Source organism: Trichoderma camerunense (genome assembly GCF_050948025.1).
Source record: "Trichoderma camerunense strain CBS 138272 chromosome Unknown V8C40scaffold_8, whole genome shotgun sequence".
NCBI classification, from domain to species: domain Eukaryota; kingdom Fungi; phylum Ascomycota; class Sordariomycetes; order Hypocreales; family Hypocreaceae; genus Trichoderma; species Trichoderma camerunense.
Window position 1 is genome coordinate 979,018 of NW_028145362.1, and position 18,327 is coordinate 997,344.

An 18,327-nucleotide genomic window follows, 5' to 3' on the forward strand; every position below is an offset into this window, starting at 1 on the left:
GCATCTCGCAGCAGAAAAACTTTTCGCCTGTGATCTTAAATCCCGAAATCCATGTCGAAACTGTCCCAAAAAGAAATAACTCTTCGTCCGTAATCCCAGCTCCGTGAAAATAAAAAGCGAAACTCCGATGTGCCCATCTGGTTGATCCCAGATCAAAACTTTTCCCAGCCAAATCTTTTCGTGCTCACTTACTGCTGAGCAGCAGCCTGCTTCTTCCTCCGTCTTTCTTCTTTCGCCGCATTTGCGCGTTGAAAAATGGATTGGAGCTCAAGAGGGCTCACATGATGAGGTATATGGCCGTCATCTTGGAGAGTCCGATCAACATCTTTGGCCTTGCGCTCCTGGATGTTGTAGATGCGGTAGTCAATTGGTTCCTTGGTTTTGATGTTGACCAAATGAGTTACTTTCTCTTGCCCGATTCGAACAACTCGCCCAAACGCCTGTTGTTCTGCCGTCTTGTTCCACCATGGGTCGATGATAATCACTCTATTGGCAACGGTAAGATTGAGAGATTGGTTGCCGCTCTTCAAAGTCAAAATCTAGAAGAGAATTCGCAATTAGAAAAGTCAACGGAAACATGGAGATGATGCAACTCAAAAGAGGAGAGAAGATCTTACCAGCACTTTTATATCTTTGTTTTTCTTTATCGCCTCCAAAGCTCTGGTCTTCTGTGGGGTCGCGAGGCCGCCATAATAATAGACAAATCCAATGTTCATTGTCTGAAGCATGAGCCCCAACATCTTGGCCGCCCCTGTCCATTGAGTGAAAACTGTACAGTAGCGAATGATAAATGGTAAGCGTTTATACACTCATTAGCAAGGTTTGATTTCGGAGCACGTACCGAGGATTTTATCGTCCGGTGCTTCTTCTAACCACGTGAGAATGACCGCCATGGCTGCCGTCAACTTTGTGCTAGGGAGTATTGGAATTTCATCGCAAAAAGTGCTGGAAATAAAGAAACCGTTTCGATCATCAGATTGATGAATTGAAGCATTCACACAATCTCTTCCAGGTTCACGATAGCCACTGTCTTTCGATGCCGCCTTATCGATTATTTTTTGAAACATGTTGGCTTCTTCGCCAAATCCCAATTGTTTGTCACAGTCCTTGTAAAAGCATCTCTAAATATTCTCATGAGTAAAATGAGATACTTTTAGAACGAAAGATATAAGAGTACACTTACGCGTGTTCTTACTTTGTTGGTGGCAGTATTCGTGAGGGCAGTGATTATGCATTCCGAGCAATAAAGATGCGGGCACTAATGAAGACGTTAGCGACAAATAAGTCATAATACCTATGGAAGTTTTAATTATTGGACTCACAGAAGTTGAGAATCTCGGGTTGTTCGGAGAATCCTGTTTCTTACAGACGGGACAAGTTGCATCTCTCACCATAGTCTCGTCTCCTAAGATGTCCAGGAGCTTCTCTATGTCGAAATATTTGCCAAAGAAATTCTCTTCTTGCTGCTGCAAGATCTTCAATCCCACCTCGTATTGCACAATACCACGATTTTGCTTGGCATTGGCTTGCATCTGTTCCAAGATGGTGCGCTTGTTTCCCAACTCCTCCAAGCGATCGCATAGCTCGGCCACTTCGCAAGTTGAGAACGAGCGGCGGAGAAGGGGCTCGATGCAGAATACGTGAGAAATGGCCTGTCGCTTTCTCACCTGGCTGGCTCGTCCCAGCATCATCACCCCTGCTCGAATTGATCTTTGCCCCGTGTATTGTTTTTTGACATTTTTACCCTTGCGTCGCTGCTCATTCTCCATTATGGTGTTCTCGATCTCTTCGTTTACTGTGGCTTGTTGCAATTCGCCCATTTCCAAGAGGGCAGTTTTCTTTTTGTAAAATTCGCTCACAGCACTATCAATAAACCTGAGTATATGTATTTCTCCATGTGATCCAATGAAATGAAGATGTGATTTGAATAGAACGAATTTCGAGATGGATGGACTTACTCGACGACGATCTGCTCTTCAATCGACAAAGGAACCCAAAGGTCAACTACTTTCCTCTCAGGCAGATTTACTATCGGATGCCCCATAAATGCATCATTGGTAGTCCTATTTCAATCAATGCTTGTCGTTAATAGATATTGCGATAAGTAAGAATCTCACCGGCGACACATGATCGTGCTTGTAAATGCCTCGAACTCAGCATTTGGCTCGTTCTAGAGCAGTCAGCGTTACTCAGTTTGAATCTTGATGTAATAGTGAGGCCTTACTCCCTTGAAGAAAAACGAGCGAAATTCTTTATGCGTAACTGTCCATTGACAGTTGAGAAACTTCATGTAAGAAAACATTTCTGCACTCATCAGCAAACAACATCACTGATGCTACGATCGGAGTTGGAGCGCATACCATCTGAACTGTTAGCCAAAGGTGTTCCAGATAAAGCCCAGCGATATTTTCCCAGAAGCGCAAAGCAAGCGTGAGCCGCTGACAGTAAAAGAACGTGTCAGTGGAAATCAACCTCAAATTTCGTCAAGAATAACATACTAGCGCCGTCATAATTTTTGATGGCATGGCCCTCATCGAGGATGATTCGATACCAGTTGATATGGAATAGGGTGCCCATCAATTTGTCCATCTCAAGTCTGAGAGAGGTGCTGTCGCTGAGATATTTCTCTCGGAGTTTCCTGATGGCGGTCATGTTTGGATACTGAGACAGTAATTCCTTATACGTGGTGATACTGTATATAGTTAGGTATCGAAGATGGTAGGATCTCAGTAAAGGTCAGTGGCACTCACACGATTAACTTGTTTTTACATCTTTCCATGAGATCTTCTCTCTGCTTATCATAGATGAAAACTCGGTCGCTGTGTGGCTCTTCCCAGTGTCTCTGTATAATTGGTTAGTAAATTGTATGAAAAGGGCTAAGAAACAATTCTCATTCTCACCGATGCTTCTCCTTCCCATTGCAGGGCGGCCGTCTTGTTCTGCACAATCACCAGCGTTGCGTTGCAAAACTCTTTGAGAAGCTTAGCATCTGGCTGATTCCCCATAATACAAGCAAGACTCATGATTGTCTTGCCCATGCCCATGTCATCAGCCAAAATCCCACCATATGGTTCCATCAAAGCCAGCTCTCTCTTCACCATCCAGGCTACGGCTGTTAATTGGTGATTCTTCATGGGCGTCTTCATGCCTTTCAGTTTCCATTGACCATTAATAGCTTCCACTCGTTTGTAGCCAAACAAGCTTTTGGCTTCTTTGAGATCTTGCTCCTGTGTCCTTGTGCGCCTCGTGTCGAATCCTTCGGGAACATCCGCTTTCATTTTTGCCATTTGCTCCGCGTGAGTTGTAGCCGTGATGGGCTGCTCAGGAACTAGCGGCTCACCATCTGATGCCGCAGATCCGCTGTTAAACATTGCGAGAAAACTACCATCAGCCGCCTTGAGAGCTTTTCGAGAATCTGCAGGAGCTGAATCAATCTTCCGCTTGCGTGAACGTTTTGCCCCATGTTTGCTTCCTTCTTCTTTTCCCTTCATCAAATCATGCTTTCTCTTTTCTTCTTCCTGTAAACGAGCAACATATTCACGAGCATTCACGGCGCGTTTTCGTTGGGCGTTTTCGTCAGGTTTCTTTGTGCTCCGGACGCGGTTCGCCCGCTTGCCTGTATGCTCGGAATCATCTTCCGATGATGAATGAGACTCGCTCTCTCCATATTCTGAGTCTTCACCCTCTCCATCTTCTGAGTCTCCACTCTCTCCACTTAGAATAACACTCTCGAGTTCGTTCTCTTCGGATGTTGCAAATACAAGAACGTTGGCAACTTGCTGTTCAATGCTGACTGGTGACAGTGGTGGATTTGCCGTTGTGCCAGCTGCCTCTACTTCATGAGTATTCATGGTTTGTTGATCTTCTTCGGCTGTATTCTCATCAATAAATAAAGAAGATTCATCGTTAGGCGTGCCTTCAAGAGGAGTGGACAATTTGCCTTCTGGATTAGAAGCGTTTTGATCTTTGTCCGCCGAAATGCGATCATCAACTCCTCTCAGTGTCTGAACTAGAATATCCATGCCAGGCATCTTTGGGTCTCCATGATCTGGCTTCGGAGTTGGGGCTGGTGACGGAAGGTGTGAGGCTGTCGATGGCGCTGGCGGGGAGTCTACTGGCTCCTCCATGTCTAAAGGCACGAGTTGAAGATATCTGTAGTATGGTCAGCGATATTATTCCGAGGGGTTTTGAAGAGTAAGTGATGAAAAGAAGATACATAAAGTTTATTAAACTCACAGCGTATCGAATGCACCAGTCGCTTCTTCGATGTGAAAGCGAGTGAGAGAAGTTGAAGAGATCCAGTGTTGATACCGAATAGGCGACGAGCGGCGATGCAGGTTTGAAACAGCCAAGAGGTTGGGAAAAAGAAAAGTGAAAGATGATGGAGAAGGAAGAGATGTCAAGTTCAAGTTGGAAATGGTGGTGCTGAACAATGTCTACAAAGATCGAAAGCTGGGCGGTGTAACTTACTGCCACAGCTGCACCTGGCTCTAGTTCAGTGCGTGGCAGGCAGCTGCTCTCCGAATAGGATGTATCTTCCAAAAGTTTTACTCCAGACCTGAAGTTCAAACCGGCGGAAGTAGCAGCGTTGACAGCTGTCGAGCTACTTTGTTTGCGGTGAAACTCACACAAGGGTCTACGCAAAGAACATAGCACACATCAACTAAGAGAAACATGAATGCACATATATCAGTAAACGGCAAATATATATTTAATTCCATGCCCAATAATTTATATTGTTACTAATGAAAGCTTGTACATTGCTCACGATATGTTGTAGTCCAATAGCATGCACACATAACAATGGATTGCACTCAAGACCTCTTCCATTACAACTTTGCTTTGTCAACTTCACTTTATTTCCATCAGTTATGTAACAAAATTTAGTATTATTACGACCATGAGACACAGCAAACGTATCTCATACAGCAATTGATAAAGCACGGTTGTCTATTACAATGTGTAAGCGCAAGCAGTACTTGTCCATCTCTCCAATAGCCCCAGTCTCTACAAGAAATATTCCATGCTGTGCTGTTCGCAGTCAGCTAAAATCACCAAAGACTCCATAATTGCTATGTTTTATTCCACTGTGGTCTCAAAAGAATTTTGGTCTCACACGCCATAGTTCTGCGTATTGTTACCAAAACTTCCCAGAGTGCTTCTATCTAGATTTAATGCCACGCTATGAATGCAGTCTCATTTACAATGGACAATGACTCAATACTATATCCATTTCCATTGTAAGCACGTACCCACTAGTCATTATCACTATAGATGATCATGCTTACCCCGAATGGAGGTAATATGGCCATCATGCACCATTCTTGATTGCCGATTCGTCGCAGTATCAATCCTGTTAAACAAATTCACACCTACCACACATTACAAATCTTTTACCTCGGTCCTGATAAGTATTCTACCTCGGGACCGTTGCGTGATGTTATTCTGATATACCACGGCTGTGTGCATGAAGCTAGAGTGGTTATCACAAGCCACATTCAAGCAAGTAAGCCGCCAATCTCGTCAATTTCGTTAATCTCGTCGGTCAGCCGAGTGACATATTACCCGCTGTGGGGTGAATTCGAGGCAATAGCCCGAAACTTAAACCCAAGAGAGTGACCATTTGCCTGGCATTACGGCGTTTCGAGACTCATGATGTGACTATGTCTTGGAGGGCGCAATATCGGGGACTGATAACTGATGATTGACCAAAAAGAGTTGCTCATGTACAGCCAAGAAAGATCCACGCGGGGTAGAACAAAGTAAGCCTTTGTTCTGCAGAATCCGAGCTGTTCCATGGCGCGGAAAATTAAACGCTTCAGCTGCCTTAGTGCCCCCTTGATGAGATGCTCTTGCTAGCTAGAAATTCCTTTCTACGAGGGATGCAGTTACAGGCCTTATCCAACTTTTTCCTTTACAGAGCATGAAAACATCTCTATTGAGAGATGATATTGAGTATTTCGAGAGCGGGAGAATTTCGGACATGGCCTTACTTGAGAGTCCGAAGCCGAAACGCGAAGATTCTCCCTGGCGGAAAAGCGAAAGGCCGACATCAATTATCCGATTCATTCCTGAGTCGCTTCCAACTGATACACAACTCGTAAAGGGAGGATTGTTCGTGCAAAGTAGACCTTCTTGGTCATATGTCTCCATGTATTGTGCGACTGCCGGTGCTTCATCTCGCGTGCTGGGTGAGCGAAACCCGCGAATGCTACCCTGCACCAGTCTTAAACATGTAAGCGGCGCGGCAAAATATGATATGTTGCTCCTTTATCTCCCGCTTTGGTAAGAATTACTATAGATTCTTGGCCATCGTAGTTAGCCAAGAACCAAGAACTTAATCAATGTGGATATGGCAAAGAATACCACCGGCACTTTGTCAGCGGCATCTCGCTAGTGGCACTCCTGAGCTGCTGAGCTGGAGCATCACGAACAAATAAACGAGCGAATCGAGTTAATCAGCGGTGGGGATTGTACTTGCTTCTGAGTGTGAAAGGAAGGGATGTCTCATTTATCGCATTTTGCCGGAGAGCGATGAAGAGGGCGCGAGGCCGATTGATCTGTTTACGAGCGATCGTCGCTTAGACAGGAGAGACTTGGGTGATGTGCGCTATCGACGATGAGATGCCTGGTTAAACATGAAGCCGAAGAGTTGCTCGAAGCCGTCGTATGTTGACATAAATTCATAAAGACGCCTATTTCTTTCTGTTTTATCTCGACCGTTCCAACAGTAGCAATAGTTTATGATCACCAAGACAGCTACTGCACCATGAAAGACGTGTTTGGTATTCTGCTTGCCCCCAGCTACCTCTTTGGGGCTGTTGCGGTGGCGGGACTGCTTTATGTGAGCTTCCACTTGACTCTGTCACAGTTCAGAGCTCTTCTAACGAACTTGCAAGTTGCTTGGCCATTACATTCGAGATCCCCTCTCTCAGGTGCCTGGTCCGTGGTATACCAAATGGACTTCCCTGGTAATAAAGTATCACTGGTTGAAGGGCAACCGAGCGCGGTATCAGCATGAGCTGCATCTTAAATATGGTAAGCTACTCCCTTTGACCAGGTTACTGCGCTATGCTTTTCTATGTCTTCAATTTTGCTAAACAGAACTTCAACTTCACAGGCCCTCTTGTCCGCCTCACCCCCAACGAAGTATCCGTCACAAACATCGAAGCTGTCAAGGAAATCTACAACGCTCGAGAGACGTACCGTAAAACATCCTGGTATGGCGACATGTCCGTCACAACAGAAAATCTCTTCAACACCACTCGCGTCGGGGTACATCGAAGACTACGAAGGCTTCTCTCTGGCGCCATGTCCGAAACGTCATTGCAGATTGCTATTCCCCAAGTGCAGTCCAAGGTTGACCTCGCGATACAAAGAATGGGCGAGGAGATGGAGAGCAGAGGCGCTGCAGACGTCATCAAGTGGTTCCTCTTCATGGCAACAGACATTATCGGAGAGCTCTTCTTTGGTGATTCTTTCAGGACATTGGAGATTGGCAAGAAGAGCGGCTACACAAAGGACTTGGAAACCCTGGGATTCCTTGGAGCCGTCCGCTCGGCTTTTCCGACACTTATCTCGATGGCGAAATATCTTCCCATTCCGTTCTTCACGCGCCCACTCCAGGCAACGAGGAACATGATTCGTTACTCGGAAGAGTCCATTGCGCGTTATAGGAACCTTCTAGACTCTGACCCTACGAGTGTCAAATGGACCCTGTTTACCAAAGTCTTCAAAGACACGGACAAAGACGCTCTTACGCCGGTGGAGCTCAGAGCCAACGCATCAGGATATATTGTTGCCGGCAGCGACTCCACAGCCGTTACACTGACATACCTTGTCTGGTCCGTTTGTCGCAATCCAACAGTCAGGGAAACTCTTCTGAAAGAGCTGCGAACACTTCCCGACGACTTCAATGCTTCCCATCTGCGTGACTTGAGTTACTTGAACCAGGTGATTGACGAGACGCTGCGTTTGTACTCTGGTATTCAATCCTCTCTGCCGCGATATGTTCCCGAGGGCGGCGACGATGTTGCCGGATATTGGCTGCCTGGGGGCACGAGCATCTGCGCACAGGCATACAGCATGCACCGCATTCCCAGCGTGTTTCCGAATCCGGATGTCTTTGACCCGTCACGATGGGCATCGCCAACGAGAGAGATGAAAGATTCTTTTATGCCCTTTGGCAATGGATCACGAAGTGAGTGTTCTTTGATCTCTGAAAACGTCAAGCTGTGTTATTTGCTAACTTCAGGTTTCTTTGACAGTTTGTGTCGGATTGCATCTTGCCCGGATTGAGCTGCGTTATGCGACCGCCCGCTTCTTTTTGACGTATCCAGAGGCCAAAGTGTCGACGCTGGAAGGATTTTGCGATGAGGATATGGTTCCCAAGGTGTTCTTCTTTGAAGAGCCAAAGGCTAAGCGATGCCTCATTCAGAGGTATTGAGTGAAAAATTGAATGCTCCTATAGCGAAACTCCGCCATGTCGATACTTCATATGAATCACCAATTAGCAAGGTGAATGCCGGTATAATTGCCGGTCCTTGATTTGACCTCTTTCCAGACCATCTATCGGTATAGGAAATTGGAAACTACTTTGGATCTCTAAAATTAGCATCTCTACAAATATCTTGTGATGGTATATGCCGAAATACAATGCATTAACACAGTGCACAACACAAAGGGAAAAATCGTCCGTGAGCAGCCACCATGCCTCAGCGGGATCAAGCCTTTGTGTGTTATCGCATCATATTATATGCCGTGATCTTGATGACATCCTCTGTAGACGTGGGTTTGATTGTTATAACGGTAAAGCTATAAATAGCTAGTATGCAATGAAATAAAAGCCGGCCCTTGCCTAGGAACATGAAGTCATTCAGCAAAGTCCCCAAATAATCATCAGAAACAGCACGCCATGCCTTACATCGAATTCACCTCCAATCCCAATCGCCGCTCTACAAGCGTCCAGGAGAATGGCGCGCCGTACCACATACCGGCAACCGAGTATTCAACAGCATGGGCATGCCAATGGACCGATCCTGAGTTTGGCGTCTTGAACGAACAGGACCTGGAGCTTCTGAAGCATGTGAATTGCTCGTACCTTTCCTCCGGTAGACCTCCAACGCTGTTAGCATTGAAACAGCACGCACAGTCTCTTACAAATCTTATCAAGAAGATTTGCGTCAGCACTACATTTGGAATCATCGATGGGAAAGGCGAGCGGTGTCCGGCTTTTGAGGAGAATGAGGCCTTTGACTGGCTAAATAATCTCGACGAACCATACACGAACGACGACGAAATTCACCACATTCCACTATGGGCGCTGGCGAATCATGTTAAATCCGAGGACGAGGAGACTGGAATTGAATGCCACTGCCCTCTCACGGAGGTGCGCAGCTCGGAACTCACCGAGTCCGGCGAGACGACACTCCGACCGTACTGTGGCCATCACAACTTGGTCATGCATGCAAACAAATGCCTCGAGATTCTAGATCACGAATATAGTGCGACCGGAGGCCTCTCTTCATTGATTCCTTCTGGAAATGCGGATGATAGTGAGCAAATGACTGCTGCAAAGAACACGGTACTGGGGCAGATGCTCCTTCATCAACAACACATGATCCAACGGATGCACGAGCTCGAGATCCAGTGCGCTAGGGCTGTCGATATTCTGGAGGGAGAAGCTGTTGTGCCCATGCAGATGGTTCAACACTTAGGCCCAGAGAGACGACTGACAGGACGCGAGTTAGCCTATGTGCAGGAACGATTTATTCTTGCCAACGCGGGAGAAGATGCCTTTCAATTCATACACCATCTGCTGGATAAAAAAGAGTCCAAGATTCAAGCCCAGGACCAGATGTCGTTCAATTCAGGAGTCAGCGGCGAGCGAATGTGGTCGCAAACAGAAGCTGGCAAATGGTATTCCCGAGGTTTCATACCTGTCGATTTGACGGCGCGGTTTGTTCGTCTCAAGGGTTCAGGAGGGCAGTCAACGATCTTCATCATCCCGGTTATTGACCATCACCCCGGCACAGCACAAACTCGAAAGATGGAGAGTCAGCCAACGGTAGTATCTGTGCCGGCGCCATCTTGGCCAGAACGAGCTTCAGATCTTCTGAAGCGTGAGAACGATTATCTTCAGAGGGCGAAGAAGTTGGAAGATGAAAACGGGGCACTCGCACGAGATAAGATGGAGATGCAGGCTAGCTTGAAGATTGCTTTGGCGGAGCTGCGAAGGACAAGGCACGAAGTGAACTTCTTGAGGGAGCATCTGACTGGGCAGTGAGTAGCATGATTAGCAGCGAGATCGAAGCAATGAAGAGGCAGATGGCGAAGCTGAGAGAGGAGCTGCCCAGGAAGTATCACCATCTCTTGCGGATTGACGACTGAGTGTGAGTTGTGTTGGGGGAAACAAGCAGATGGTTGGTCAGTGTGTTTTGCGGTGACGGTTTTCAGGTCGGGCGAGATCGATTAGAATGTAGATTAGCGGTTCTAGTGTTGATCTAAATTTCCGAGAATTGATTGTGTTGTTGGTTTGTTTGTCTGAAGTTGAAGTCAAGTGCATGAAATAGCGTCGTTGGTGATAGAGGATGCTGATAAGAAAGTGGCCATTATCAGCCGAGGCTCCCCGACATGTGCAATTTATCAATTCAACACAAGCTCGATTCTCGAATATTTCACCGCAACGTCCATAACATACAAACAAACGGCGAAATGGATGTCGCTGAGTTTAAGTTTTTAGTCAATGATGGCCATTTTGAGCGGATTCCTTGCCGATACTAAATATAGCCAGTTGTGCTTTAGCGTTTCTAGCATCACATCACATACTACATGTACATGGAACAATTATACATCTACAGACCAGTAGATAACCTGTTATGACGCTCAGTCGGCGTACTAGAAAGTAGCCTGAGAAACCCTTCAAGTACTAGGTAGTTGAACCGAGTAAAAAATGAGGCTAGAAGAATTCTTGGTGAAAGCTATCCAGCCACTTGCATAATCGCCTTCTACAGTCTCTTTAGTCTTCTTATACTTGGAAATCTCAAGCAGAGGTCAATCCCGCCATTTTATAGACGTTATCGCGGTGTGAGTTACATTGCCTTATCTGAACAGGTGCCTACATCCTTCAAAATGTTCACGTGATACTTAATGCCCAAAGTCCTAGTCAGGCTGTAAACAAGGCTGTGTAGAGAGGGGCTTCTACGTTATAGCTGTGCTCACCGTCTCTGTCCACATGTTGGCGTCTTTCTCTCCATCTCTTCTTTTTACGAGGTACCTCCAATCGAACACATGATACGTTTCTCACAAATGATTCAATGCTGATTATGTGAAAGATATACTTCGAGTTACTCAACCATGGAGTCCAACTCCCAGGGCATTATCCCTGCGAGCGATGCCTCGAAACAGAGAAAACGTCCCACAGAGGCCAAACATATCCCAACGGCGCCAAAGGAGCCGCCGTCTGCCGAGTTTCTATGTCAAGATTGCGTCAAATTGGACCTTTCAAAAGCTTTCTCAGCCGTGGATCTTTTCTATGAGTCTGTTCGCTGGGGATACTTCAACAACTGGGCCATTAATGTTGGCCATCGGTACCGAGTGATGAGGAAGACGGACTGTAACCTGTGTCGAATGCTCTTCAGATCTCGTATCGGTGGAGAAGATCTTCCCTTGGACAGCGATGTCGACTGGATAAGAGTAGTATCCTTCTCGAGATTTTCTGGGTTAGCTTTCCGGTTCTCTGGATTTTGGAAATCAACGAACTTTCCCATTCTAATGTTGTTTCCCCACAAGAACTACGATCTGGAAAAGAATTATAGGATAGTCGAGGATCGTATCCGATTATCTGGGTACGCAGTGCTCCAGCAACTCAGCCACCAAAAGGCAATACCTGTATCGCTAAAGGCAATACCTTCGGCATTCGATTTGGGCACATTTCAGAATTGGTTTAGTTATTGCAACAGAAACCATAGGCTGCTATGTCATTCTCCAAAGTCTGAGCTGTGTGGCACTCGTGTTATTGATTGCCAGGAGCAATCTATTGCCGATCACAAGCCCGGGATGCCGTATCTGGCTTTGAGCTACGTTTGGGGACAGCCCCAGGAGCAAAAAGAGGTAGCTTATAGAAATCGACTACCTGCTAAACTCCCATTGCTTATCCGAGATGCTATGGCGGCTACTCAGGCAATGGGATTCCGGTACCTATGGGTCGACCGATACTGCATTGACCAAGACAATCCAACAGTCAAGCATGAGCAAATTCGGCAAATGGATGCAATATACAGCAACGCCGAGGTGACTATAATCGCTGCAGCAGGGCAAGATGAGAACTACGGTCTATCAGGAGTAGGAAGGAATCGTCCCGCAACTCGAACGGCTCATATTGGCGACGTCGTAGTGGTATGGGCACCGGCGGATCCCCAAGCGGCAATCAAATTATCCAAATGGTCTACTCGAGGATGGACTTTTCAGGAAGCGCTCCTCAGCCGCCGCCGTCTTGTTTTCACGGAACAGCAGGCTTATTTTGAGTGCAGCGCTATGAATATCTACGAGAGCCTCGACATCCCACTTCAAAGCTTGCACATCGTAGACAGGAGCAAAAGCGACGCCCCACGTCGCGGAGTTTTCGGCGGAAATCGTAAAAGGGAATTCGGCAGGTTTATTCCCGAAAAGCAGACACCGGTCGAGATTTTCAGTCGATATCTATCAAATGTAGAAGAGTATTCTGCCAGAAAATTGACCTACGCCGAGGACTCCCTCAACGCGTTTCGAGGTATTGCGCAACAGTTCTGGTACGGAAAGCACGCAGTCCACAATATTTGGGGGCTGGCATATCACCCAGCGCCACCAGAAGAACGAACGTCTAGTTTCGCGCACTCACTATCTTGGCGTCACACAAGGAATTGCTGGGACCTCTCACAGAGTCCACAAAGGCGACCGCAATTCCCTTCCTGGTCTTGGGCCGGATGGGAAGGCGAAGTCCGGTATGACTTTTACTCATCTAACAAGAAGTCGTACTTTGACAATTTCATCAGGGCCGTTTCGTTCGAGAGTCAAATCGATAGCCCCATAGCATTGGAGATGATTGCGCCAAACTCTGATGAGACTTGTATTTTGCCAGTTGTGATACTCACAGCAGCAGTGGTTCCACCGAATCTCATTTCCTTTAGCCCCAATGATAAACACTGGCAGATCGGAAAACACAAAGCTGACTTGGCACTGTCTTGTGGCTCTGTGTCTGAATCCCAATTTGCTGAAGATATCCATGATAATCATATATGGCAATGTGTTTGTATTGGGGTGTACCATGGGAGATCGTTTGTCATGATTTTGAAAGTAGATGACGGTTCGGATTTGTGGGAACGGGCTGGAATGTTCACTATTGACGGCTTTCCTGGATTCACCATAAAATATATGGTGAGAACCTGGGAATATAAATCGATCAGGGTTAGGTAAGGGAGTTTTTGGACGAACAAATATAGATGATAATTGGAAAATTAAATAAGGCTGGAACAAAAAATCTCTAACGAACTGCTACAGTCCTGTCCTGCAATATCTCGTTAGCTAGTAGCAGCATATTATGGTTACATGTACTATCCTTACCGTAGAATGGTTACCTCAATATTGTGCAAACACCCATTTCGTCTTTTACAAGTACTCGTGCTCATATCAGTGCTCTGTGCTCCGTGCAGATGCTCTGAATCTCTGTTGTATAAAGCGCAGACAATCGTGTAACGTTCTGCAAGTGCCGTTGGATGAGTTGGAGCCCTGGAGGAGTCAAGTGCATGTAATAGCGGTTGTTAGTGATAGAGGATGCCCGCCGATAAGAAGAAAATGGCCGCTATCCGCCAAAACTCCCCGCTATGTTACAATCCACCACACCAAGCCCGAGTCTCGACATCTTACATACTGCAACACCCACCACATACTGCGCCCGTGCTCATACTCTGCACATTATCCTCGATGCGTCTGAATCTCCGTTGGATCAAATAAATCTCTCCGGCTCGACGACCCGCAGACCCTGGAATCGTGCAACGTTCTGCAAGGGCCATGTCTGCCCCTGCATGCAGCTCGTCCCTCTCCGCACCATGGCCTCCCCATTCATAAGGCATTGTTTTCTTCAGCGAGCTCCATCGACTCCCCGAGTTCGAGCAGCTTCTCAGCGACGCCTTCACCTCGCCCCGCCGTTCCTGCTCGACGACTACACGCCAAGGTATCTTAGGCTGTCCTCTAGAGATGCGGCCAAGAAGCGGTCGCTGGCCTACGCCCACCTCCGCAACTGCAATCTGTGCCCCAGACAATGCGGCGTCAATCGCCACGAGACCACTGGCATGTGCCTCATTGGCGATACCGCCAAGGTCAATGTCATAGCGCCGCATTTTGGTGAAGGTCCGTTCATAGCCCTCCGTCTGAACTCAAAGGGCAGCTGAAAAGGCTGTTGAATAGGCACTCGGCACTAAGACGCCGACGGCACAAAGAAAAAGAGGCGTGCTAACGTGGGACTAGAGCCATGTATCCAGGGGCACAATGGTAGTGGCGCGGTATTCATGAGTGGATGCAACATGCGCTGCATCTTCTGCCAGAACTACGATATTGCCCACCAGCGAAACGGCATGGATCTCACCCCGGAGGCGCTGGGCGACTGGTATCTGAAGCTTCAGGAGGTGGGCGGCGTCCACAACATCAACATTGTGACGCCCGAGCACGTGGTGCCTCAGGTGGCGTTAAGTGTTTTGCATGCCGCTGAGCGAGGGCTAAGAGTACCGATTATCTACAACACCTCGAGCTACGACTCGCTTGCGTCTCTGGAACTCATGGATGGACTGGTCGACATCTATCTAGCTGATTTCAAAGTATGGGAGTCCAGCACATCTAAAAGATTGCTCAAGGCAGATGACTACGCTACAACTGCCAGGGAGAGCATCAAAGCCATGCATAAGCAAGTTGGCGATCTGTGCTTCACGGGGGATGGAATTGCGAAAGTAGGACTCCTGATTAGGCATTTGGTCATGCCAGGAAAAGAGGCCGAAGGGGCAGAAATCATGAAGTTTCTAGCATCCGAAGTATCCACTGACTGCTTTGTCAACATCATGGAGCAATATCATCCAGACGCGCACGTTGGGAAGAAGAGAAGAAAGAGACGAGCGCCGTCTGTGGCTGAAGACAAGCTGGCAGAAGGAGACAAAGAAGGAGACGAAGAAGTTCGATACAGCGACATCAATCGATCTGTTACGAATGAAGAGGTTTCTTTGGTGCGCGAGGCGGCTATGCAGGCTGGTCTTTGGCGCTTCTGCGATCCTCCGAAACACGATGGTTTCGCAATCTGATGGCGTATGCCACGCTTTGTCCTGCTTAATCCACTCGCTGCGCTATGCTTGTATCATGTCGCCGAGCTCCTTTGTGCCTGCGAATGTCTATGCTTCCACCGAAAATTCTCTCGCCGTTCAATTACAGCCACGGACCCAATAATGCGTCGAGCCCAAGGTGAGCCAGGCGCTATTTCAGGAGTGCTAAATTCAGCTCTGGCTAGATGCTATATTCAAGGCTGGATGTGGTGGGCGCACAGATCAATTGGCGCCACTTGGATGAACGTGTTGGTTCATCGCAACTCAATCGGAGAAGAGTCAACTCTACCGGCCAGGTTGTTGGTGGCGGTATTATACACATGTCTCAAAGCAACACGAACGCGCAGCGCCCGAGGTCCGAAGCCACAGCACCGGGCCTTCGGGCCTGGTTGAACAATTTTGTGAGAACAATAGCCAGATAGCGACGGTTAATCTGGTCAGCTGTTTGGCCATTTAGCTCGACAATTGCTGTTCTTTAACATCTAATTATTCTTCATAAACCGAGCAAGCCTTGCTGCTGCAATTGCTCACCAATGACCTTTATACCCAAGCATTGCAATTTACAACTAATGGATTTGGAAACGACTGCAATTCCGGAGAGATCGGTGCGAGGACCTCGAGACATTTCTCCATCGTCGTCGTCTCCCTCGTCCTGCCGTACCCTCTCCCTCGAATCTCGCTCATCTACATCAACAAAGCCATCTTCAAGGGGAACTTCCCCTGCAATCGAAAAAGAAAAGAGCAACGGTGCTCGGAGCAGAAGCAGACGCAACCCCAAGCAGACTACACCCTTCTGGAATCTCATGTTCCGCCCACGATCATATGAAGAGATATATACCGAACGAGCATATCTTACAACATCTCTCCATGTGTGTTCGGTCAAGGTGATGGAATTGATCCACCAGTATGCCTTGATCGAAGAGGTTCTTCAGGCAAAGGAACACCCTGGGAAGGAAAGACGGAAGCTTCGTAAGCAAATGAGTTTTATCAAGGTCAAGTTTTCTGAAGCATCTCGCCAGGAAAAGGCCATCGTCATGAGGTTGAGCGAGCTGCACATGGAGCAACTGGGAAGAGATGCCTGGGACCAGATTCACCAACACAGAATGCTTTACTCGGATTTTTCGTCCAATACAGCCATGCCGCCAATGTCTCCGGAAACGTCGCTCAGCGCAACATCAAAGGAATTTGTTCCATCTGCCGGCCCACCAGTCCGTGCTCAGTCTTGTGCATTGGAGGTGGAGAAGTCTCGGACCCTTGACACAGTAGTTGAGGCTAAGGAAGATGAAGAGGATGATGACGAGAGCCTCGAGGAAGATGACATTCCCAGCGACGAAGAAGGAGAAGAAGAAGTCGTGACCGAGGCGGAGGGCCATACTAGGGATGAAGGTTTGTGTAATCATGGATTGGTGTACACATACGAGGGCTACTCAGACTCCGAAAATACCCAGCTGCGGCCGTCCCATCTCATTGAGAAGCTGTCTTTATGCGCAGAAGAAAGACGCAAGAGTCTCCCAAGTCTTTGTTCAATTTGGCCCGTCACTGAAGGCAGTGGGACACTGTAACAAAACCAAGAGGGAGAGAAAAAAAGAGACAACGGAGAAGGAAACTGACTAAGGGGAAAAAACATGGGCTGAAAGGAGTTTTTGCATTTGTCTTTTGGGGGTCTGCTCGGTTGGAATTGGATCTATCATGGGATAAGGAGGACATCATGGCGAATGTGAATGTACATGTACAAACGAATTGACCGGATGATATTAACAATTATTGCTGGGAGGATTGTCTATGTTATAGTCATGCACTGCACTTATGTTCACTTTTTAATTTTATTCCTTCTCTTTCTACGCAAATTCTCCAAACTGACCGTCGTCGAACCCCAAGTTCTTTAGCGACTTTCTCTTTTCTTTGACGTCGGAGGTTTTGGGCGGCGGCGGTAGAGAGAATGAAGCTGCACCAGCCGGGGGAGGCGGCAGCGCGAATGATTGCAAATCAGCCGAGCTCGAAGATGTAGATGAGGCTTCTTCGTCTGCGTGCTGGGGTCGTCGCCGGCCGAACTTTGTGCCGCCGAGATTTACTGTGATGGTCTCGCCCTCCTTCAAGCTGTAGTCCTTTGTCTCCGTCTTGGCCTTGCCATCAGCCGGGTTCTGGCTCTGCTCCGTCTCCCACCCAAGGCTCCTCCTGGCCTCCTGCAGCGACACCGCCAGATCGAAAGCGTCGGACCTCTCCTCGAAGCCAATCCCCAGCACGGCCTTACGTCCCTGGGGGTCCTTGACGGTGACGGCGAAGAAGCGGCTGCTGTCGACGACGGGCTCGACGGCGCCGCGGTCGTTGTAGGGCGAAGCGGCGAAGAGCGCGCCGGTGGAAGGATCTTCGAGGACGAGGTCGATCTTGATGCTAGAAGCAGCGTCGGGGCTTTCGTAGGACGTCTCGACGACGCGGAGGCGCGCGGTGAAGATGTGGCGGGCGGGGTCTTCGGTCCAGGAGGCGGCGGCGTGGCCGCGCATGGAGGTCAGGGGCGGGATGTTGTAGACGTGGACGGTGTTTGCGACGAAGAGGACGCGCTGGATGGCGTCGTTGGGGAGGGGCTGGCCGGTTGCTGGATCGATGGCCTCCATGGTTGTGTGTTGTGTTGATGTTGGTGATGTGTATATAAAGTAGTTGAGAGACAAGAATTCAATTCAATTCAATTGGTATCTGGCGAGGCTAAACGCAAACACAGACGGCAATGCTGATGCTGATGTTGATGTTGAAGCTGGTGGTGATGCTGGTGTTGGTGGTGAAACAGCATACGAGAGAGAAGGTCAATGGGCGGTGGGGGAATATCGCGGCTGCTGGTGCTACATGTCAGGTTAAATGTGTCGATGCCGTGCTGCTGCGCTACAACGATGGAGATGCTCTGGATCTCGACATCCATTGGGCATCTGCTTGGGCGCCCTAGCATCATGAATCTGGGCGGGTGGAGGGGCTGATTTACAGGGGTCCCTACAGT

At 48.0% G+C, this 18,327-nt stretch overlaps 7 protein-coding genes across 7 annotated transcripts; 5 read left to right on the forward strand and 2 right to left on the reverse strand.

Annotated features, from left to right (window-relative positions):
• Nucleotides 1–188: 188 nt before the first annotated feature.
• On the reverse strand, nucleotides 189–3,851 carry V8C40DRAFT_287166 (SNF2 family N-terminal domain-containing protein; the record flags this gene model as incomplete). The annotated part of the gene is made up of 11 exons (XM_083222660.1): nucleotides 189–539; nucleotides 618–769; nucleotides 842–1,121; nucleotides 1,323–1,863; nucleotides 1,959–2,063; nucleotides 2,118–2,170; nucleotides 2,225–2,304; nucleotides 2,361–2,438; nucleotides 2,499–2,676; nucleotides 2,753–2,842; nucleotides 2,901–3,851. 11 exons carry the CDS (start codon nucleotides 3,849–3,851, stop codon nucleotides 189–191), a joined length of 2,859 nt encoding a protein of 952 aa, XP_083073721.1.
• A 2,897-nt stretch (nucleotides 3,852–6,748) lies between these two features.
• V8C40DRAFT_287170 (cytochrome P450) lies at nucleotides 6,749–8,556 on the forward strand. The gene is made up of 4 exons (XM_083222661.1): nucleotides 6,749–6,844; nucleotides 6,900–7,038; nucleotides 7,121–8,200; nucleotides 8,268–8,556. The coding sequence occupies exons 1-4, from the start codon at nucleotides 6,770–6,772 to the stop codon at nucleotides 8,444–8,446; spliced, it is 1,473 nt and encodes a 490-aa protein (XP_083073722.1). The 5' UTR covers nucleotides 6,749–6,769; the 3' UTR covers nucleotides 8,447–8,556.
• A 228-nt stretch (nucleotides 8,557–8,784) lies between these two features.
• On the forward strand, nucleotides 8,785–10,285 carry V8C40DRAFT_287172 (uncharacterized protein; the record flags this gene model as incomplete). Its single annotated transcript, XM_083222662.1, has 1 exon — nucleotides 8,785–10,285. Exon 1 carries the CDS (start codon nucleotides 8,915–8,917, stop codon nucleotides 10,283–10,285), a length of 1,371 nt encoding a protein of 456 aa, XP_083073723.1. The 5' UTR covers nucleotides 8,785–8,914.
• A 932-nt stretch (nucleotides 10,286–11,217) lies between these two features.
• On the forward strand, nucleotides 11,218–13,615 carry V8C40DRAFT_244257 (HET domain-containing protein). The gene is made up of 2 exons (XM_083215614.1): nucleotides 11,218–11,271; nucleotides 11,334–13,615. The coding sequence occupies exons 1-2, from the start codon at nucleotides 11,234–11,236 to the stop codon at nucleotides 13,450–13,452; spliced, it is 2,157 nt and encodes a 718-aa protein (XP_083073724.1). The 5' UTR covers nucleotides 11,218–11,233; the 3' UTR covers nucleotides 13,453–13,615.
• A 469-nt stretch (nucleotides 13,616–14,084) lies between these two features.
• On the forward strand, nucleotides 14,085–15,323 carry V8C40DRAFT_274712 (uncharacterized protein; the record flags this gene model as incomplete). Its single annotated transcript, XM_083220635.1, has 2 exons — nucleotides 14,085–14,385; nucleotides 14,503–15,323. 2 exons carry the CDS (start codon nucleotides 14,085–14,087, stop codon nucleotides 15,321–15,323), a joined length of 1,122 nt encoding a protein of 373 aa, XP_083073725.1.
• Nucleotides 15,324–15,599: 276 nt separating this feature from the next.
• Nucleotides 15,600–17,041, forward strand: V8C40DRAFT_215633 (uncharacterized protein). Its single transcript, XM_083212164.1, has one exon. It carries the CDS (start codon nucleotides 15,875–15,877, stop codon nucleotides 16,901–16,903), a length of 1,029 nt encoding a protein of 342 aa, XP_083073726.1. The 5' UTR covers nucleotides 15,600–15,874; the 3' UTR covers nucleotides 16,904–17,041.
• A 36-nt stretch (nucleotides 17,042–17,077) lies between these two features.
• V8C40DRAFT_244261 (adaptin-ear-binding coat-associated family protein) lies at nucleotides 17,078–18,262 on the reverse strand. The gene has a single exon (XM_083215615.1). It carries the CDS (start codon nucleotides 17,951–17,953, stop codon nucleotides 17,180–17,182), a length of 774 nt encoding a protein of 257 aa, XP_083073727.1. The 5' UTR covers nucleotides 17,954–18,262; the 3' UTR covers nucleotides 17,078–17,179.
• Between the last annotated feature and the right edge of the window lie 65 nt (nucleotides 18,263–18,327).